This window comes from Filicampus tigris, chromosome 5 (assembly GCF_054856515.1).
Source record: "Filicampus tigris isolate MCC_2025a chromosome 5, RoL_Ftig_1.0, whole genome shotgun sequence".
In the NCBI taxonomy this organism is placed as follows: domain Eukaryota; kingdom Metazoa; phylum Chordata; class Actinopteri; order Syngnathiformes; family Syngnathidae; genus Filicampus; species Filicampus tigris.
The window spans coordinates 27,047,522-27,070,600 of NC_141221.1; the positions used below are offsets into that span (position 1 = coordinate 27,047,522).

At 39.0% G+C, this 23,079-nt stretch overlaps 1 protein-coding gene across 1 annotated transcript in view; it reads right to left on the minus strand.

Moving 5' to 3' along the window:
• pnpla7b (patatin-like phospholipase domain containing 7b) overlaps positions 1-23,079 on the minus strand; it is a 46,049-nt gene that overhangs the window by 19,998 nt on the left and 2,972 nt on the right. Inside the window, exons 3-20 of the mRNA XM_086030336.1 lie at positions 21,759-21,833; positions 20,864-20,951; positions 18,911-18,990; positions 17,541-17,632; positions 16,408-16,548; positions 14,087-14,246; positions 13,906-13,986; positions 10,869-10,997; positions 10,677-10,757; positions 7,898-8,018; positions 7,738-7,815; positions 5,498-5,580; positions 4,268-4,417; positions 3,776-3,853; positions 2,989-3,194; positions 2,744-2,875; positions 838-961; positions 224-413 (exon numbers count right to left, since the gene is read on the minus strand). Coding sequence (XP_085886462.1) covers positions 224-413; positions 838-961; positions 2,744-2,875; positions 2,989-3,194; positions 3,776-3,853; positions 4,268-4,417; positions 5,498-5,580; positions 7,738-7,815; positions 7,898-8,018; positions 10,677-10,757; positions 10,869-10,997; positions 13,906-13,986; positions 14,087-14,246; positions 16,408-16,548; positions 17,541-17,632; positions 18,911-18,990; positions 20,864-20,951; positions 21,759-21,833 — 2,089 coding nt within the window. The remainder of the gene's footprint in view (positions 1-223; positions 414-837; positions 962-2,743; positions 2,876-2,988; positions 3,195-3,775; positions 3,854-4,267; positions 4,418-5,497; positions 5,581-7,737; positions 7,816-7,897; positions 8,019-10,676; positions 10,758-10,868; positions 10,998-13,905; positions 13,987-14,086; positions 14,247-16,407; positions 16,549-17,540; positions 17,633-18,910; positions 18,991-20,863; positions 20,952-21,758; positions 21,834-23,079) is intronic.

A 23,079-nucleotide genomic window follows, 5' to 3' on the forward strand; every position in this document is an offset into this window, starting at 1 on the left:
GAACATATTCATTACACCAGTGTGCAACTTTAATTTCTCTTCAAGGACCTCTACATAAGGGCTATTAATTTTCAACTAATTAATTATTCTAGTACTGTAAATTAGCATACCCCCCGATATTGTAAGTTATTGCATACACTATCACAGCCACATTACTTATCCGACTATCTATACTTTTTATTTTGTTACGTTTTAAACGTGATACAACATTTGCAGTACATACCAGCCAGGGGTCCGTTGACTTGCTGCATATTGCCCAAGATCTTCTGTCCCAGCAAATGAATGAGCCGAGTGACGACCTGAGGATACCTCCTCTTAATGGAGTTGAGAGCTCCTTCAGGCAGCTTAGCCAGCTCAGAGTCCCTCACAGCGTGGACCGTAGTGGCTCGGTTCATGTGGGTCAGGGCCTCAACCTAGATTTATTTATTATTTTTATTAACGGCAACTTGTCATTGTCAATCAATCGCATGTAGCACTTTTATGAAAATGCAGCTCAAAGTGCTGTGCAATAAAAACATCCAAAATACAACATAAAAAGAAGACCCGCTCGATCCCAACATACACAAACACATATATCCGCATCAGCACTCACATACACACGCACAAAACACACACAAACACACAACCTGATAAACTGTGTTATAAAGATATGGCAAGATACAGAGAAACCATTTGAGGAAAGGGTACCCAAGGGGAGCTCATCCACACTGAGAGGAATGACAGCCCACAGCGCCATCATCACAGAGAACCCCGGCCCCCAGTAACCCGGACCCAAATAGCACCCTCAGGACCTCAATCCCTAAACAATCCTAGGACGAAACATTTTTGAACACTCACCACGCCAATTAGGTCCCCGCGGCCATACTCTCCCGCAAGCTCCTTCTTCCCATTATCCTTTGCAATTACAGAGCGCAAACGGCCACTGAGGACAATGAAGGTGCTGTCGGACTTGTCTTCCTGTCTACATTCAATCACAAAAGACATCAATTACAGTTCTTCCAGCCATATTCATAATTATAATGGCATTTGTATTCTTAAGCATCAATATGATAATGTGAGGAACTAATGCTATAGTTTGGTCATACAGTATATCATTCATCACCATTCATTGATATTTTCTTAAATGTGTTTAAGCATTGGGCTTTAGAAAACGTTTATATTTGTGACAGCATCGTGAGGCTCGAAAGCACAAAAAAATTGACGGCGTCAAAAGTGGGTTGGGTTAACGGCGATAATAACACTCGAAACTGACACCCCTAATGTACTTTATTTGGAGTCAGCCAGTCCTTCCTCAAACGTCTCCAGTTGGTCCAAAATGCTGCTGCCCGCCTACTAACTGGAGCTCGGAAGATGGAGCACATAACACCAATTCTGGCCTCCCTTCACTGGCTCCCAGTGCATTTCAGGGTTCAATTTAAGATTCTCCTATTTGTCTTTAAATCGTTAAATGGCCTCGCCCCGGCGTACCTCTCCGAGCTCCTCCGCACCTTCCCGCAGCCTCAGGTCTGCGGACCAGGCGCTGCTCGAGGTGCCGAGGACCAAGCGGACCCTCAGAGGAGATCGAGCCTTTTCTGTTGCTGGTCCTTCCCTCTGGAATGACCTCCCATTGGTTGTTAGCCAAGCCCCCTCTATGTCCATTTTTAAAATCCGGTTGAAGACACATTATTTTTCTCTGGCTTTTGATCATACCTGAAATTTTCGGCTCTTTTAGGGGTCAATTGTATATAGTGTTTTATGTTAATTTATTGGCTTTATTTATGTATATTTTTTATTTATATTTCATATTATTTATAATATATATATATATATATAATATATATATATATATATATATATATATAAATATATATCTATATTTATTAATACGTGTATCACAGCCTTTTATTGTTTTTTATTTATTGTATTGTTTGTAAAGTGCTTTGTTACAGCTCTAGCTGTTATGAAATGCGCTGTATAAATAAAATTGTATTGTATTGTATTGAAATTGTCATACAATGCTACAAGTATCATACAGTTGCAAATGTAGCTGTGAGGCAGAGAACAAGCGTGCAAGGACTGAATGTTAAGCGAACAAAATAATACATAATGATGTTCATTGCCACTTAAACACTCTAAAAAGCGACTGCATGACAAACAAAACCACGTAAAATCACTTGATTTTTGACCAGAAAACGGACAAAACATCACCTGCACAACAGAAATCATCACGCTCAGTTCCACTATCACGTCCTGTCTCTTCCTGTCAATCTGCTTTCTACATTCCCTTTACGGTTTGTGGTGATTGTAATTTGTTTCCGCTTTTGTAAATTTGTTTTCTTCAATGTAAATTTGTTTCCACTTTTCTGAATTCGTTTTCTGACATGTACATTTGTTTCATGCAATGTTAAAGTGTTTCACAGCTTGGTATTTTGTTTTGCACTTCCCAGCCATCGTAACTTTAAGGTGCTCTTCAAGTTTGAATGACAGCTTTTGCAAATTGTGATGGCGGAAGGCTGCAAGTCTTACTTCAACATGAGCAAACTAGTGATGGGTGGAATTTCATAAAGCATGCAGGTTCTGTCCATTTCCAGATAATCAGTGCTCCTCTGTCTACATCTATTTTTACAGACAGCAGCCAGATGTTGCAGCCAGTGTTCAGAGACACAGACTTGTGAACACGAAAGATATAGCAATAAATCATACACCAAAGGCTACATAAATGGCCCAAATGCTTAATGCGACCATCACTGTCCTCAAAGAGCACCTGTAAACTGCACGGCCAGCTTCCAAAGCCATCCAGTCCAAGGCGAAGTCAATCTGCCTGACAAAGGGTGACACCCTCCTCACTACAGTGTGAGCTACATTCAACACCACTCTGGGCTCCTCACGCATTATCCTGTAAAGCAAAGAAAAAAGGAAAAAAAGCTTGTTTGCAACATACAGCTTAGCTTCAGGGAAAATAACACGCTTGATATGAATATGACAAGAAAGTTGTTTGCATGGCCTTACTCGTAAAAGTGAGCCTTTGATATGGAGAGGAATGTGCAGTCTTTGTGAGCACGTGTGGTGAAGATAAGAGGCTCCCCTGTGAGGACAGCCAGGTGTCCCACCATCTCTCCTGGGTGGGTCACAAAAAGCAGCGTCTCCTCCTCACGGTCAATCATACGCTGGTACACATGGAGTAAACCTGAGATGACAAATGCCACACTCACATCCTGTAAGTAAGGGAAAGGAAATCAAATAAAAAAAGTATTATGTCTACAATTAGACCAGTTTGGTATGTTGGAAAATTGATAAAACAGTATTTAAAGTGGAAGTCAACCCAAACATATTTTTTTCTAGAATATGTTCTATGCAGGTCCACTAGTCTAAGCACGGCATTCTGATTAATATTGCGTTTGTGGAATATGAGCAATCCACCCGTCTTTAGCTAGCATAGCGGGCGGCCATTTTGTCACTTCTGTCGACTGAAGATAACGACCAATGGCTCAGCCTCAGAAAACAGGTGAGCCGTGATTGGTGGTTATCTGAGCCTTGAGCAGTTGTGATGTCATTTTCAGTCGACAGAAGTGACAAAATGGTCGCCCCCTGAGATGGCTAAAAGTGGGTGCATTTTGCCGCTTAACTTATTTTCCACAACCGCAATATTCATCAATCAATCAAATCAGAATGCCTTATTTCAACTAGTGGGCCTGCATAGAACATGTTCTGGAAAAAAAATGTGTTTGTGTTGACTTCCTCTTTAAAAAAAAAAGGGTATGAATTATTTTCTATACTACAGCCTTGATCTGTAAACCTGGTCTCCTTGGTGGGCCACGACTGAATTGGCTTTGACCTGGCGAAAAGTCACCCTACCCTCCAGCAGACCAGGATCCTGAGAACATTGAAGAAACATTACAATAAATACTATGATAGTATGATTGGTATCATTGTTTTGGGATGCCAAATGACCATCATTAAGATGCCTTGCAGAGAGGCCTGTGTCGGTCAACTACGTAGTCGGTGGGTGGAAATGAGTCAGTTATATATCTTGGTGTTTCAACAATTCTCTTAAAGGAATACAACTTTTGCTCTGGTGCACACGCACACGTGTGTCTGTTCAAGTGTGATCTGACATTGACACATCCTACATTAATATGATTTGAAAGCCACTTTTTGGGTATTTGCTTAGTAGAGGGCAACCGCATTATAACACGTTTTATCATTCTCAAAATCCATTTTTAGTTGCAAACCGCAAACACTTGCAATCCTGAGAGTAAATTAAAACAAAGGTTATTTTGTAGGCTACCTGGAGCTGGATGACCTGCAGCAGGTCCTTTTTGGCAGCTTGAAAAATGGCACCGACTTTGTTATGGTGGTCATTTCCTGTTCCAGCGTCACTGTAATGGTAAACTGCCGAAGGACTCCGCTGCATTGTCACAGTCTTCTTTAAAATAGACTGCAAAAAACAGACACTCTGAATGAATTAAAAAGTATGACATTTAATTTCATTCCCATATTCCAAAAGCACTCCTCTTCAGTTAAGTGAAGACTTTGCCCATAGGTGTGAATGAGAGAATGAATGTTTTTTTTTTTTTGGTATACAAATGCTCTGTGACTGGCATAACCTGCCTCTCGCCCAAAGTCAATTGGGCAGGCTCCAGCTCACCTGTGACACTTTTAAGGAGATATCCATCCATCCATCCATCCATTATTTGTACCGCTTCTCCTCACAAGGGTCGCGGGGCGTGCTGGAGCCTATCCCAGCCGTCTTTGGGCAGTAGGCGGGGGACACCCTGAACTGGTTGCCAGCCAATCGCAGGGCACACAGAGACAAACAAACATCTGCACTCACAATCACACCTAGGGGCAATTTAGAGAGTCCAATCAACTTACCATGCATGTTTTTGGAATGTGGGAGGAAACCGGAGTGCCCGGAGAAAACCCACGCAGGCACGGGGAGAACATGCAAACTCCACACAGGGAGGCCGGAGCCGGGATCGAACCCACGACCTCTGAACTGTGAGGCGGACGTGCTAACCAGTCGACCACCGTGCCGCCTTTTAAGGAGATATTGTATTGAAAATCAGTGGATGGCTGGATTTGCTAACTTTTTGACTGATTACCAGGTTGCTACTGTTTAAATTGATTAATCTGAAGAAGATAGTGTATTTACATATACCCTCCAACACAGAAGCTCATAAGATAAAGGTACTCTTTGGGCCTGATTTATGAAAGGAACTTGGTTGATTAAGTAACCGGGTGCATCCAGGATGCCAGGATGCAAAATTGCTACGTAGTCAATTTTCCGTGTACTGGGACTTTTTTTTTTCCACTTCCAATTCCATCACATCAAACTTGATTTTGAGTTTGCAGCAGTCAAGAAAAAGGTAAATGGTGAAAACCATCATGAGTAACACACATCTAAAGCCCCAAATTCTCTTTTAAATATGGCGGTCCTCAATCTTCTTTAAACTTGTTGCCAACAGAGCATGCAACGTGTTCGGAAGAAGAAGAAGAAAGGCACACAGTACATTACCTTTACCGGACCGGAGGGCACAGCCTCCTCGGCAGCAACTCTAGCCCGTTCAGAAACTCTGTTGAGATCCACTGACATTTCATCTGCAGACAAACAGACAATGTATTGGTACAAACATGTTCTATCAGAAAACCAATTGCTCACATTTCTCCAGCACACATGATGACAAATATTTTCTACAGTGAAAAGCCGTCTAGAATTATACAAAAAGACATGCCGTTGTTTGTGTTGGTTGCTAGTTGTTTTTCCTGGAAAAATTCACTGTAACATGGAAAAGCCTTGGGCCACGACAGGCAGTTTTGTTTTAATGACCTTTCATAGAGTGACATTGACAGATAAAGTTATCAACAAGAGGCAATGGCCAAGAAAGAACCAAGTACATTTTGTGAGGGTCTGGATAAAGGTGCAGAGAGTCATTTATTTTCACCAATTGAATTGCTATGGCACCAATGGAACAGTCCCCCCGCTAAAATAATCACGGCACAACCCATCTCATTGCCATCCATATCTATTATTTCTTTCACCTTCGTAAACAGTTGGCTTTGGTAAAGGTGCTCAACTGACTGACACAGTAGCTATCCACTCCAAAATAACTTGAACAGTTCCTTTATTTTTGTTGGAGACTGAAAACATTTGAGTTTGAAAGATAATAAATTAACAAGAGAATGGGACATTCTGTATCAAGATTACAGATTTTTATTGAGGTTTTTTTTTTTTCAGATTTCCAGGTATTAATAACTGCATCAGATACACATCTTAGAAGACAACATTATTTGCCAAGAGCAAAAGAAACGGATAGCGTAACACCCATTCATGTGAATAAAACTTCTTTGTTGCTAATTTCACTAATAGTTGTTGTTTGGGCCCGCTGTACATGTCTAGAAATGTTTCTGCCCTCAACTGCAGCTGTTTTCTTTGATCTAGCCGATGGACGTCTGTTACTTAGTGCGCCAGTGATTTCTGTCATCTCCTTGTCTTTCTAAAAGGTTGTATTCGCCAATGTTTTTGCGATGGTTCTGAGTAATTTTCCATCATCCTTCAGCTGTACAAATGCTTATTTTTCTGTCCAAAGACAGCGCTGTGGTTTTCCTGCTGGTTACAGCTCCTAACTAGTATTACTGTATTGTTATCAGGCAAAATCCAAATCTGAAAGGGAGCATAGCTTGTTTGACTAATCAATGTTAGTGCTGTCAAGTGATTTTTTTTTTTAAACTAGTTAATTGCAAATGATCGCGATTAATTGGATTTTTTAACTACAATTTTTTATGTAGATTGGAACAGATATTTACTTGAGTAAAATCTTCTCTTAAAAAGACCTTTGAATATGATTATTTTCCTGTAAAATACAACTGTTGAACAATACGCCAGATGTATAACTAATATGGTATACGAAAATACCAAAGTGCATAAATTATTTGGGATTTCTCCAATGAGCCGTCGAGGAACTTTTGAAAGTAAAACGACGTAAAGTCTGCCTTTGCGACAGTGACTCTCCTCTAAGTTTGGCTGCAAAGTGAGCAGAGGTCAGCTGCCACAAAAAGTAAATAAAACTGAGTTAAGTGAGTTAATTTTTTTTACCACTTTATAACATTTTTATTGATCTCCAAAGTTAATGCTTTAACTTTGACAGCCCTAAATATGGCACATCTAAAGAGAAAAACACATCTGTCAGTCCATGTTCCAATCATTTGGAACATGAACATGGAAAATGAGTGCATTCAAACAAAAGGTGATGTCCTTAAAGTTGTGTATCAGATTCAGATTACTGGAAATAAAATTTGAAATGTTTTTCCTTTCTATTATACATCTTCTGATGTCAAACATGAGTTTTCAGTTTAAATTAAAAAAAGAAATAAAGGAATTGTTCCTAGTGTTCAGTGGAGGAAAGTGTATCAGGTTATTTAAAAAAATGCTAAAGAAAAATATTGTATGGTGCCAAAGACATTTTCACAGTTCTGCACATCTCTATCATCATGTTTCTGTTCAATGACTGATGATTTTTTTCCACATAGAAGTTTTCTTGTTCTGAAGCTTAAGGCAAAGTTTTCCTGTTTTCAAATAATAATAAAAAGATGAAACATACACAAATACGCTTTTCAACCTTTAAATGACATTGTACTGGAGGCCTAATGAAAACTCTAGAATCCAGTGGATCTGTTTTCCATGAATTTATTTGAACCAACTAAAGACTGAACTGCATGTTACTACCGTAGAAAAGAATGAATGATGTACACTATTACCTGTAACAGCGACTGGGGTGGACAGTGAGCGAGATTTCTTGTATTTTGAACTTGAATTTTCAGAAATGTTGGTCTTTTCTGTTTCAACATTTGATAAAAAAAAAACATAAGGTCATAAAATGTCCCATCATAAACAAAATTGCATGTTGTGTTCCCTGACCTGGGTCTGCTTTTTCAGATCCTAACTCATCAGAGTGGGAAGGCTGCCTGCGGAGACCTCTATGTGGATGAACCTCTCCTAAAACATGCGCCACTGACACCAAGGAGATGGCTTGACTATCCTGAAACATGTCAAATTCAGTCAAAACAGCCCTGTCCTGTAAACGTTTGTCACCTACAGTAAATATATATATATATATATATATATATATATATATATATATATATATACATATATATATATATATATATATATATATATATATATATATATATATATATATATATATATATATATATATATATATACATATATATATATATATATATATATATATATATATATATATATATACATATATATATATATATATATATATATATATATATATATATACATATATATATATATATATATATTATATATATATATATATATTATATGTACATATGCATTATATATATGCTCTCTCATGTCATGCCTGTCTGCAACGCACATGTGCAGTAGTAGTGGTAATCTGGGTGATCCGTGATGTAAACAGAAGCATTGTGGGTAATGATGTCATGGCTACCCGAGTGAGCGATAACAACAGAGTCCAAAAGTCCGGGCGCATTTCACAAAATGACTTAAAACGATGTAAATCTCCCTTTCATAGCAGCACGGCGGTGATAAACAAGCATCTAAAAAGGAAGCACGTTGTGGCTGGTGCCCGATTTCATTCATGACATAGGGAAAGTTGTTTCTGCAAGGTAACTGTAGTTAGCACACACAGACTCTCGTGTGCGTCTGATGGAACACAGCACGCACTGTCCTGCTGTGGTACGCTAACATTGTAGCGTCTACTACGGATTATGGGGGCATTAGTCAGCAAACTGACGTTTACTAAAAACCAAAACACAGTTTTTGAATACAGTACCCGCGGTCCCGCGGTTGCCATCAAACAGCAAGAGAGGACATGCTGCCTCACAGTCACTATGACCACGTACTGAGTGTTGCGTTTATGAAGTCGGACACCTCACCACTCAGTTAACATAACATGACCTATTTTCCACAAATCCTTAATGGCAACACCAAAAAATAACATTAACTAGGTCGTTAGAATATACTAATTTAGAGGGCTACAATTTATGCTCCTCCTAACCTTTAAACTTTTTTTTCCATTTTGGGTGCATACCACGTTTCCAATGTGTAGATCAAATTATGCATATTAAAGAAGCAAAACAAAACGCTTTGGATTAAGGTTAAATACAATCACGATTAAAACCAATACAAGTGTTTAGTTTAGTTTAGTTATATTTTGCACAGTGCTTTTCCCAAAGTGTTGGTGTTATTCCACAAAACGGAACATCTTTGAGGTTAGAGTAACGAGGAGTTTTGAACGCAAATGACAGTTCAAAGACTTGGTCTTTACTATGTAATAAACAAAAGGTTGTACAAAAAAAATCTGTTTGCTTGTTTCTTTGTTTGGTCAAAAAACTGCCCCTTCTATCATGAGCTGACTTCATCCGTCTAGCGTCCAGCTCACTCCCACTTAACTGTACTGTACACTTTCGCCAGTCACGTGACACTCTAGCAAATGGTTACAATAATAAAGTTTTAACACAATCTGTATATGTTAAACAAATGAAGTCTAATATATTCATAAAACAATCAAAACAACCCTTTTTAACAAAATTATCTAAAATGCAAATACTGTATGAATATGTCAACATTGCATAATTTAATTATGTAACACACTACAAAAAATTGACTAATATTAAACTGGCTCCTACACTTTACTCATATGATTTCACTCTCTTCTACATGCTACACAAAAAAGGCTTGGTACCCAAGAAAACTGAAATATGTTTACAAGTATTACTTTTTTGTATTTATAGGTAGTTTCATAGTAGTGCAACTCAGCATAGTGTTACATTTTTGGTTCCATTTTAAAATGCACTAAACATTTACCACTAAAAAAATGAAGGCCACAGTATCGCCTTCAGTTTCAACTACAGTGCTCCATCATTTCTAAACATGTCAGGAATGCTGGTACAAGCTGCAAAGTTTAATACAAGTTAATGTACTTTCATCTTAATTGTCTTTTTTACTCTTTTGTACAGAATTGAAGCTGTAAGCTACCAATTGTGATGTAAGAGCCTGGTGCGATTATGCTGTGATTTACATATGATCCGATTAGTCGACTAATCGCGACTACTGTTGGTGATTAGGCGACCAGTAAAATAATAGTTTATGGCAGCCCTACTTGACACGCTTGCACCAAACATCATTGCGTATTGCGTTTGTGGATGGATGCAGCACCACACCAGCGCACAGAGACAAGCATGGTAGCAATTTTTCTAAAAATCACATTGAATCGAAAATCGGGAACTGAACATCGAAAACCGAATCGGGGCTTGAGTGAGTCGTTAGATCCCTAAAAAGGAGATGGCGCAGAGGGATGAACCAATCTCCCATACAAGCGCATCGAGGCTTGCGTCCGCACAAAAATCAGGATTCACGAGTATTCCCACTGAAGCGCAGCTACGATGTCTACGAATATACAGCCCTAAATGCAAAATTTACAGCCGAACAGTAAAAGGGAAAACATTCATTCAATACAAATCATTGTGTGGCTTGTTATCCAAACCTAAATTAAGCAGTTAAAAAAGACTTGATTACACTGTACATCAACAAAATGTAAACACAAGGTTGCAAACAAATAAAGAAACAAACAAACTTTATGGATGTGAAAATAAGGCCATTGTGAAAAGAGTGTGGTGAGCAGTGGGGAAAGTACCGTGTTGAAGAGCTCAGTGGTGAGGCCAAGATAGTTGTGTAAGGCAAGGAAGGTCACTCTCTGGAGACGCACCATGATGATCTAACACATGACAGAGGAGCATGTGAAACATCTGTTGCCTATGTCTGTCAATGTACTTGCTTGTCAATCGCTGAATGATTTCAATACTTTTTGTAACACTGCTCTCTTTACCTGGATAACACGAACCAGAGTTTCAGGATATTTGTCAAAGACTGATTGAAATGCTGCTGCCGGAAGCCGCAGGACAGTGGAGGGGACAGCAGCCCTCGCAGATACCGTCTTGTATGGAGCTGGGTAGCCCTTCAATTACAATGAAACAATTGTGTTGGGAAAGATTGGATGCTTTGAATATTAGTTCAATTATACAGACTCATTTGTAAATATGTAATGCTTTTGGGCTCATGTGTTTATTAAAGTTGAAGTCAACCCAAACATATTTTTTTTAAGAATATGTTCCCAGCGGGCCCACTAGTTGAAACAGGGCATTCTGATAAATATTGTGTTTTATCAGAGTTAATCCACTCGTTTTTAGCCATCTCTGGGGGCGGCCATTTTGTCTTCTGTCGACTGAAAATGACATCACAACTGCTCACAACGACCAATCACGGCTTTGATTCAGAAAACAAGTCAGCAGTGATTGGTCGTTGTGAGCAGTTGTGATGTCATTTTCAGTCGACAGAAGACAAAATGGCCGCCCCCAGAGATGGCTGAAAACGAGTGCATTTTGCTGCTTAACTTATATTCCACAAACTCCAAATTAATCAGAATGCCATGTGTAGGTGCCAGCATTGTGTCACATATTGTAAATAGGTGGATATAATTGTATTGAAGGTGTTTCTGATTAATTGGTATATGAGGTGCTTGTCAAGTGGTGTGGGTATGGTACGTCAGAACAGCTGTAAAAATCATCTGTTCACTTGTCAGAGGGTGAACGGGGGGGCCCTACTTTTTGCTGACTGCACGTTTGCACGAATAATTAAATGCATGACTGATCACTTTGGAACGCATGTGGAGGCCACTAATGGAACATAGTGGACATATTAAAAATAAGTCAAGCAACCTTTGGAACGAGGATTGCTGTGGACGCATGGACAAACGGCGCCTCTGGCAAGGTAAAGACTCCCTCTACTCAGCCTCTTGGCGACTAATAATTGCTTTTTTGATAGTCGCCTACACCATGTTTCAACTTGTGGGCCGGCTGGGAACGTATTCTTGAAGAAAATATGTTTGGGTTGACTTCCGCTTTAAGCAACAATTATGCCAACATACTAAAGACAAAATTATAGATATACTGTAAATGTCACATATACAAACATCCAGCTTTGTTTCTACATGTTGTAAGACTAATATGGTTACATTCAAGAACCCACACAACTTTCTGGATGCCGGGCATCAATGTTATTAAGTATGTCTGCAGAGATTCTCTCTCTTTAACGTGTCGCGTATCCCTCTCTTTTAAAGGTGCAATGATACGTGTATTTGTATCAAATCGTTCGATACGGTCGTCACGGTTTGGTGCACACTGTAATGAACAATGTCCATTTTTTTTTCTTTCCTAAATGGCAGCTCCAGACCTCTTATGTCGTTATGCCCATATCACATATTGTTCCAAACATTTAAAAACGAGAAATCATTGTTCAAATTGCTCAAAGAGGTTAAAAACAAGCAAAAATAGTTGAATGTTAGTTTCAATAGGCTACCTTATGCATTTGACAACACGCCAGATGCAGATGTGGCTTTGTTGTGCATACGGCATTGTCTCACAGTTAATTAACGTTGATAGAGTTTGTCAGTCCAGCTACCGAAGGGTTCAATTTTCCCTCTGTTTCAAAATGAAAATAAAAGCAATACAAAAAGAACTAAGAACTCACGGTGGTCGACTGGTTAGCACGTCCACCTCACAGTTCAGAGGTCGTGGGTTCGATCCCGGCTACGGCCTCCCTGTGTGGATATTGCATGTTCTCCCCGTGCCTGCGTGGGTTTTCTCCGGGTTCTCCGGTTTCCTCCCACATTCCAAAAACATGCATGGTAAGTTGATTGGACTCTCTAAATTGCCCCTAGGTGTAATTGCGAGTGCGGATGTTTGTCTCTGTGTGCCCTGCGATTGGCTGGCGACCAATTCAGGGTGTCCCCCGCCTACTGCCCAAAGACAGCTGGGATAGGCTCCGGCACGCCCCGCGACCCTTGTGAGGCTAAGCGGTATCGATAATGGATGGATGGATAAAAAGAACTAGGGATGTTCTCGATGGTTTAATTAACCAACAATCCACAAAAACAATTTACACTGAATGGATAGAAATGGATAAAAATGACCAACACCATGATATGAATGATGCAGTGAATAGCTTTAACCATCCGTCCATCCATCCATTATTTTTTTTGGAAATGTTGGCCTAGAGTTGACTGCTGGTATTCCACACCACGGAGCAAATAACCAAAATACAACAAGAATCCCTTCTCACTTTTCCTCTCAGCAACTAAGGAAGGAAATGACAATATTGTCTAGAAGTGTAAAAGTAAAACAGCCACCGACTGTCATGATATTGATGTTTCTGCTGAAAAATGTAATTTCAAATATTGTAAAACCATTAACTTATCCATCCATCTTCAATTATTTGAATCTAGTTGTTTTCCTAATAAGATGAAAATTGCAAAAGTAATATAAAAATGAGTGCAAACATTATTTGATGTCTACTGCTTCATTTCTCAAAAATTCTGGAATAGCTTTTCAACTCCCGACTTTTTAAGGACAATATGTTTTTAGAACCAAAAGAACAAACTCTATGGCAATAATTGACGCAATAGAAGAAATCACAAATGCACTAGAACAGAACAGTGTCCGATACAGTAGATCAGGGGTGTCAAACCCCCGTCCTCGATGGCCGCTTTCCTGCATGTTTTCCATCTGTCCCTGCTGCAACACACCTGATTCAAATGATCAGCTCATCAGCAAGTTCTGAAGAAGCTTGATAAATGATCCTGGTGAGTTTTACTCACAGGGGAAAAATAATGTTGCAGGTACTTGGGAACCTTACTTGAAATGATTTTGGCAGCATTTTCATGGAAACTGTGCGTTTCTCTACAGGTAATCAGTTTAGTTTTTGAAAGTGCTCTTGAAAATAATATACAAAACAAATAAGGTTGCATTATCTATACGTAAAATACACCAAAGCAACTATAGATAAGAATTAGATGGACTGAGACTTACAGTGATGATATCTAAGATACTGAGCAAACTGTGGACACTGTCTCCTTGTAAAACTTCCTTCACCACAGCATCTGTACCATCCTGCAGCAAAAGCACACATATCATATGAGCACATCTCACCGATTCACAAAAACTGTATTGAGCCAAGCAAAGAAAACAATCGACTCTCCTGTGGTCTTACACTCTCGCGGATGCACAGCTCTAGGTGGCCATCTTGAACAACATATATACTGTCGTCTGTGTCGCCTGGGCGGAATAGAGCCTCTCCCTGATGCAGCTGGATCAGGACCATGTGACGGCATAGCTCGAGGAAGAGTGGCTTCTCAAAGTGTCCAAGCACCCTATAAAAAATGTGCTTTAACTGTTATTGTAGTGATTATATAGTAATAGTTATAGATACATTATGCAACTATGCGAGTGTGTGTGGGGGGGGGAGTGCGCGTGTGTGTGTATACACAGGGAGTCCTCATTTTACGAACGAGTTCCGTTCTTACACTGGCGATATAACACAAATTTCTGCGTATGTCGGTTTTCACCGTTAAAATCGAAATTTATGTCAAAATACTTTGTATAAAAAAACTAAAATATATTAGAATAAAAAGCATAAGATGCTGTACTTAGCATTACTGCTGAGAAGTGGATGGAGAAGGAGGAGTGGAGGGCGAAAAAGGCAAAGATACTGCCGGCGCGCAGACACGATCGAGGGACTCTGCGCATCAAAACTCAACCGCAAGGAATGCTGGGCTTTGTAGTACAGGAAGTGCTTGTATGCGGATGTGCGGCGATTGGCGCCAAACCCATCGCAAATACACAAGCAGAGGTAAACAAACTCAGAGACGCAGCACCAAAGCACACTTTGGGAGCGAGGAGGAAATCGGCTGCTTCATTCCTGTGGTGAGTGACATGAATATCTAGTGTTATATTGACAGTTGAAAGTAACGGAAGTAGCGGAAATGACGTCCATTTGAGTCACGACGCCGTGTGTCGCTGTACACAGTGCGTTATTCAAATGCCGGAGCAACTCTGTCCGCTCAATCCTGTAAACGGGATATTGAGAATGTTTCAGAAATTGGAATTTTGACCTTAACCCGGATATTGACTGCATGTAAACGTAATCACTATGGTGCTGGGGACAAAATGGAGGAGGAGGCACGGGCGTCGTAAAGTCGAAACGTCATAGGTCACGTACGTCGTAATTTGAGGACTCCCTGTAAATAATATATATATATATATAGAGAGAGAGAGAGAGAGAGAGAGAGAGATGGATAGATGGATAGATGGATATCAGATCAGCAAAAGTAGCGCGTTACGGTATTATATATTACGTTTTGTCAGCAATTGGGTAATATAACGCGTTACTCATTCTATTTTTGTAATAATATTACAGTTACTGAGTCCAGGAACACGTTACAATCCGGGCTGTCACGATGGCGTAAATGTTGAATAAATACTGCAAGCGCATCAGATGTACGAGGAGAAGACCGCTTTAAAATAATATAAGACACTTTGGTTTGGAGATGGACAAAGTGTGTCGTTCAACGTTTTCGAAGTGGATTTATTCGCACTATTTTCAATTTCTCGCCAAAAAGGACAAGAATCTAACTGTACGGTGCACTTCTACTGTCCTCATGCTCTTTTTATTCTATTATTTCTGGGCAGGTTGTATGCACAGTTTCCAAAATACTTAGCAACCAGATGGCATATTTTGTCATTTTAATACCTGATTCTTGAAGTGCACTTGTGTTTTTATTATTGAACTAACATAAGCTATCAACATGTTTAATTTCAATAAGATGTGCCTTTTTGTTAAGCCTTTGTGTGGCTGCACTTTGTTACTCAGTAGTTGAGTAAATGAGGCATAGAAAAAGAGTTTGTGTCATGTCGTGTAAAGGTTTCGGTTGTTTTAATTCATTCTATATAATTATATCATTGTAATTCATCTATTCATCGTAACCATATTTGCAGATGCAATATTGACCTCATTAGACTTAACTTTGTGCACCAAGCCCAACCATATGAGGAATGACAATTAATTGGGGAAAAAAGTAACTTTAAAGTAATGTATCGCATTACTCTATACAGACAGTAATATTGTAAAGAAACGTATTACTTTCAAATGCAGGTAACCAGTAATAAGTAACATATTACATTTTTGAAGTAACTTGCCCAACACTGTGTGTGCGTGTGTGTATATATATTTTACACGTCACTTTTTGTTGTTCTAACACATTAAATCCCAATAAAATAAAATGTGATTATAACATGACAAAATGTGGAATAGGCTTTGTATGTTTTACTGTATTATGTTCATGAAAAGTGAATAAAGCAGACATTTATTAACTTTTGTTTTACCACATCTGTTTAAACGGTATACACATTTTTTTTTTTTGAATTATTTCACTGTTTCGCTACTGTCAAATTGTTGCTGTTTTATTGTGGACTGCACAATACTTTGTAACTCATTAAGAAATATGCAATACAAATAGTTAACATTCTACTTACCTGACGTTTTTAAGCATGTACAGCACCTCAGATGGTAGATGGGAGTTCTGCACATCAAATTCTGTCAAGTCTGCCTCCAGCAAACAGGGAGGGGGCTCTTTAGGCTGCAAGGAGGGGGGCTCCCTTCGGATACGGAGGATCCTAAAACATTTAGGTACATGCGCATCATGAACAGACAGGCTTGCAGCGTACACACACACTGCTGTCACCTCAACTATGCAAATGCAAATGCAATGCAAAACAACTTTAGCTTGAACAACTTTGAATTTAAATTTCATTGCCCAGAAATAATAAAGCTCCAGCCAAACCCTGATGGGCAGTAATTATTCCAGAAATGTATTCCTCTTGAGTGGTGTCTTTCATAAGTAATCAATAAACAAAAAAGTAATTCATGTGTTTATCTGTATCAGTGCTTCTTTTTAATATATTTTCTACACTTCAAATTCAATCATCCAATCCACCATTCATGCATGTGTATGTATGTGGATTGGATCACTTTGTCTGTTCTCATTAGCCGGGAGACTTTTTGTCAAGCTCTCTGGTCACCTGTTTACATGTGACGTGATCTATTCCGATCGGCCGATTCCTTGCTCCACCCTGTTAATCAGATCAGCCGTGTGACACGCGGAGATCGAAGTAAACATCACGTGATCTATCAAGATGGAGTTCATTCATCTGTTTAGCACAGTATTCGTGTTTGTTTTAACACTTTTATTAAAGAAGCATCTTGATAAAAACAAGTGAGCAGTACTTTAAAACAAGTTCTCGCGTGGCAGACGAGCTCTGGTAAGACGCTGCCATTTTAAAGTGCGTATACGGCGACGTCACTACGCATTGACGTCAAGACAGAGCATGGGCAGATCGGACGCAGCCTGGCCATTCAAATTGAACCGTTTACATGACGCTCGTTCGGATTGGCAAAAGGAATATACTGCCCCTGTGAATCCGAATGAAATTCCATTCACATTGTGCCGTTTTATTCCGATTGGGGTGTTTATATTGGGCATTTTCATTCCGATTGGTCATGGATCCTTTCTAATCGGAATACATGGCTCCATGTAAACCCGGCTATTGCGTTGTAGATAAAGTGACTTCTTCAAGAAAAAAAAAAAAAAAAGAAGCATGTGACTCACTTGCGAGCTATAGACAGGACTTTGGTCCTTTTCCGCACCCTCTGCCGGGAAGTGGAGTTGGAGGATGTGGTGGGAGAAGACAACGTTTGGACCTTTATAAGCAAAAAAAAAAAAATTATATATATATGTATATATATATATATATATATATATATATATATATATATATATATTAGGACTGTCAAATGTAAAGCGTGTAATTAAAATTTTATAACGTATTAAGAAAAACAACAACTCCGTTTTATTTACTTCCTGTGGCAGCTGACCTCTGCTCACTTTGCAGCCAAACTTAGAGGAGAGTTACTGTCGCAAAGACAGAAAAAGTTGCTTGACGGCTCATTGGAGCGTTCCAAATTAATTTGCGCACTTTGCAAAGCCAAATTCAAATACCCTATTAGTGGTGAGTCTTTGGTGTATCGTTCAACGGTTGTATTTCAAAGGAAAACAAATTTTATTCAAGGATCAAAGCAAGCTATTAGAACAGTCTTTGAATCAAAATAGACTTTTACTTTTTTCCACATTAATTCCAACGTTTTACTCAAGTGAATATCGGTTCCGGAAAAAATAAGGATCAAAGCAAGCTATTAGAACAGTCTTTGAATCAAAATAGACTTTTACTTTTTTCCACATTAATTCCAACGTTTTACTCAAGTGAATATCGGTTCCGGAAAAAATTGTAGTTGAAGAATACGATTAATCTCGATCAATTATGGAAAATTGTGCGATTAATTAGTTTAAAAATTCTAAGCGCTTGACAGCACTAATATATATATATATATATATATATATATATATATATATATATATATATATATATATATATATATATATAAACTAATGCTGTCAAGCGACAAAAAATTTTTAAGCACTAATATATAGATGCAATGACATTTATACTATACTTTTACTTTCAAAGCTGAATTTGATATGAAGCCATAGGGCCAATCATAAGTAGTCTCATACTGTAGATGTGAGTGATATACTTCCTGGCCAAAAAGTATATAAATGTGAAGCTCTCGTTATGGCTAAAATGCTTTTCAATGTGCAACAACAACGGCAGCAAAGTGCAGTATTATTGTTTTCTATGCTAAGGTGAAGAGCCTGCAGAGATGCATTCAAGAGGCAACAAGTTGTCAAACCATTATTTTTTTTACTGTACAACTGTCGTGAAATTATTGGTTTTTACATATAGATGGATTAAAAATTAGGCTATGTTTTATTGTTAATTCCTCTACCACGTCCAAAAACAAGAAAAGAAAAACGAACTGAACATTCCCTGACTATTTGGTTGGGAAAAGTTTGGGATGACTACAAGTGACTCCATAGCAACAGGGGTGTGTCCAGAAATAGGCATCAATAAATATACTCACCTTTCTCATTATCTTTCGGCCGTAGAACATAACCTTATCTCTTTTTCGAAAGCGATAATTTGGTATGCCTGCCTCCTCCTCTGAAACACACCAACAATCTTTGTTAAGACCTTAACATTTTCTTTTGTTTTCTGACGTCCACTGGTACTGATATTTGTGCTATAGACATGCAACACATCATGAGGCTCTCCATCACAAAAAATTAAATCATCACCATCTTCAACAACACGTATTCTCACATTCAAAAAGGAATCAAACTCACATCAGCCCCTTCTGAGAACTTAAATGAGAAATAATGCATTTTTTTTTCACAATTTAAAGCAGTTGTTGTGAGGGGGCAGTCCTGCGTAATACAAATAAACTTCTGCTAAGCCCACACCACTGTATTAAAAAGTCAAGTTTACAGAGATGGGCAGTCCGTCCCGGGCCGGACCGGTCTGACCCTCCGGCCCGGCCGGATGCCCATTTTTGGGGCGGGTGGTGGGGGATGACAAATTTTTAAAAAAGGCTGGACTAAGCATGGCCGGAAGTGGATTTTAGTCCGGCCCACTAATCGGCCCTCATGCGTATGACGTAGTCGCAAGGCGGCCAAATTTAATCTCAGCCTACTCGGTGAAAGGCTTCTTTTTAGGCTTCTTTATATTCCCTGCCACATTGATTCACATGACCGACGCATTGTGCTGTTGGCGACAGGTCTGCAACACATGCCACGCACACATCAGGAATTGTTGCTGCTCTGATCGAAGCTAGAAGAATCACAGCACACACCCTCATTTATTTATTTATTGCAACAGCTTGCAGAGGGTTTGGGGGGGTGTCTTGTCTGGTATTAGCTCACCCTGCTTTGCGCTACCCTGATGATCAAGAGCAGGGCAGTTTTGAGTCCTGAATCAGAATTTTACTTTCAAAGAAAAGCGCCATTGCCAAACCTGCAATCATTTTGGCAATCTAAGTCATTTTCACAACTTGCTCTCCTGTATTTAAGGACTTGATACGAGAACATGCACATAGGAAAAAGTAATGTCCCACTAAAGAAGGGGTCTCATGCTCAATTTATGTGCGTGTGTCTGGGTTGCATTAAGTACTCCACAAATAAGGGGTTCAGGTATTCCGAAAAAGTACAACGTATCCAATCTTCTCCATCTTTAATAATAACAGTTCATTAACGATTCTTCAGAACTTGACGTGGTCCTCTCTCTTATCTCCCTGCGGGTGCCCCTATGGTCATCGAAAAAAACATTCCGTCTCCTGTATTTTTTTTTTAATTGGCTGTTCTCAACACCAGCCTTTTTCTTCATGGCAGGTTTTGAAAAAGACATGACTGGGACTGTGTGACAGCATAGCTTTTCCTTCCACTTTGTGTCACTCCAGAATTACAATTTGACGAAAGCTGTCATGAGCCTGAGCTATGGTTGCCCACAAGAGATGAAAAATTTAAAACAAACGTTCCCATTGCAACGAAAAGATGGGGGCCGCCCTAACATTAAACTTAGATGTCAAGTAAAATATCATCCTGCTTGGCCACAAAGGGTCCCTGGGCTGTGAGTTTAAGTCCCCAGCACAAAATCCACTACTGTCTAAAAGGACCCGATATCGTCACAGTCAAGCCAAAATCGAAACGGTTTGCAATACAGATTTGCAAAATCTTTAATCCATTCAAGGTAGCCGTAGCCATAGAATTTTTCCTTCATTTGTTTGGCAGTTGTCAACCACTGAAATCTACAAAAAGGGCTTTTGGTTGGTTTTAGTTACCCATCCCAACACATTCTTGTGTTATGCAGCCTCAACAAACGTTTGCCTTTGTTTTTCATAGCATCAAAACTTGTCACAGATGATAGCTATAACATTTCTCCACTATGATCTACATGGGTAAATGAAGGCTAATGTATTACAATATTAAGTTTAACTTGATGTTGATTCAAACAAAAAAGAGGAAAGATAAAGTATACTGACTTGACAGCCTGTATCTTCTGTAGAGAAAGAACACGACACCTCCCACAAGGGAAACAACTGTCACAGCTCCGATGAGAATAGCCGTCCACTAGAAGACAACACAATCAAAGTGACATTCAAACGCCTCTTTAAAGGAGAAGTCCACTCAAAGATTTTCTTAACCATAATGTGTTCTATGTGGCCCCACTCGTCGAAACACGGCATTCTGATGAATTATGCATTTGTGGAATATGAATAAGCAGAGGTGGGCATTCTGTCTGAGCGACGGACCGATCCATCTGTCTGTCACTGACGGACACCCGTTTTGCTGATGGAAATGTGACCCAGACTGCATTGACTGTATATGTACAGCAGGTAACGGTATGCACCAAAGAGAGAATCATGAGTTACTCAGGCTGACTAGTTAATGACCTAAGAAGTAATAAAGTAGCTTTGAATACAGAGACAATTTTACAGGCAAGTTCTTGTGAGTTAAGTTTTACATTTCTATTTTTACTTTTGGAAAGAGTGGGGTTAGGAGATTGGGAAACAACAGATTGACGAATGACGGACGGGTGCGCAGAACGCTGACGGGTGACGGACTGGCAAACTTAAGTAAAATGCCCATCTCTGTGAATAACACAGAAAATTCACCCGTTTTTATCCACCTCAGCAGGTGGCCATTATGACACTTGTTGTTGACTGAAAATGACATCACAGTTTCTCAGGGCTCAGGTAACAACCAATCACGGGAATTTTTAGTAAAATGCATACCTCTGATCAAAAGTATGTTTATGTTTGCACTAAAATAAGTGTTGGATAGACTGAGAGGAGCAGACAAGCCTCTAAAAGTTCAGTGAGACAAGAACAAAACTATAACTATACGAAGTAACTATAACACACTCTGGGCGTTTACCATGTTGGCCTCTGTCCGTTCCTCTATAATCTGCTGCATCTTGGCCTTGAGTTCACTTCCAAAAGGAGCCGGGCTCTGAAACAAAAAGCACATTAGCAACACGCTCAATGAGTTGAAAATTATAGGACTGCTTTATCTGCACAAATTAGGTATCAGACAATGTGTCTAAGCCTCACTCAGTTCAATTTTTTTTTCAGAATTCCATTTTCAACATGGCAACACAATTCCAAAAAATCGATTTAAAAAAAAAAAAAGTCCTACTGAAAAGGAATTGGGAGCTGTGTCAAACGCGACCACATGACTCCCTTTTTCTAAGCCATTGTTCGCACATACAGGAACCAACAGAGGTGAGATTTTCATCTCATTTTGTTAACACTCTGCCCATACAGTATTCATCTCGATGTCAAACTTTTTTCTAAAAATGTACACTTGCACGACTGGGTGCGTTTAAAGAGGGTGAGTGAACACAACATTAGTGTGTACTGCGTGGGTCTGTCCGAGTGATGCAGAGTGCAATCTCTCCGGAAATTCAGTCAAGTAACTTAATTACTTTTAAAATCAAGTAAAGTAACTTGGTTGCTTTAAAAATATAGTAAATTAACTTAGTTACTAGGGGTGAGCATCTTTCCACAAAAGATGATTCGATATGGTTTTGTATACGTACAGTAGGGTGCAAAAACAATTCAAGGACGGTTTGATTTGAAAGTGGACCGATTTGATTTGGTTAGACTCAGTGGGATTACAATTCTATTCGACAAAGTACAACTGAGTTCAGTATGATGCAATGACTTTTTTGCTGTCATTTTACATACATTTGAAAGAACTTCTCCGTACTGTAAATGTGCCATTTCCTTTGAAGATAGATCTCTCCAATAAAAGACGATTCGATACATATCTTGATATGTTTATAAGCGGAATGATTCGATTTGACATGATTCACTCGCATCTTATAAATCAAAAATGATTTTCTGGTTCAAATAGGTTTTCGTTACACCCGTATTAGTTACTTTTAAAATCAAGTACTTTAGTTACTTTAAAACCAAGTGCTATCTTACCTAAAAAATCAAGTAATCTGTAAAGTAACTTAGTTACTTTTAAAACCAAGTAATCAGTGAAGTACCATAGTTACTTTTAAAATCAATTAAAGTCACTTAGCTACTTTTAAAATCAAGTAGGTCAAAATAAAGGTTCAGATAATGGATGCCGAATGGAGAAAAATGCATTGCAGACATAAAAATGAAAAACAAACAAAAAACCATTAAAACATTGAATAAACAATGTTTACTGACTTAATTCTCGAACGTATCGGTATAATGTAGGC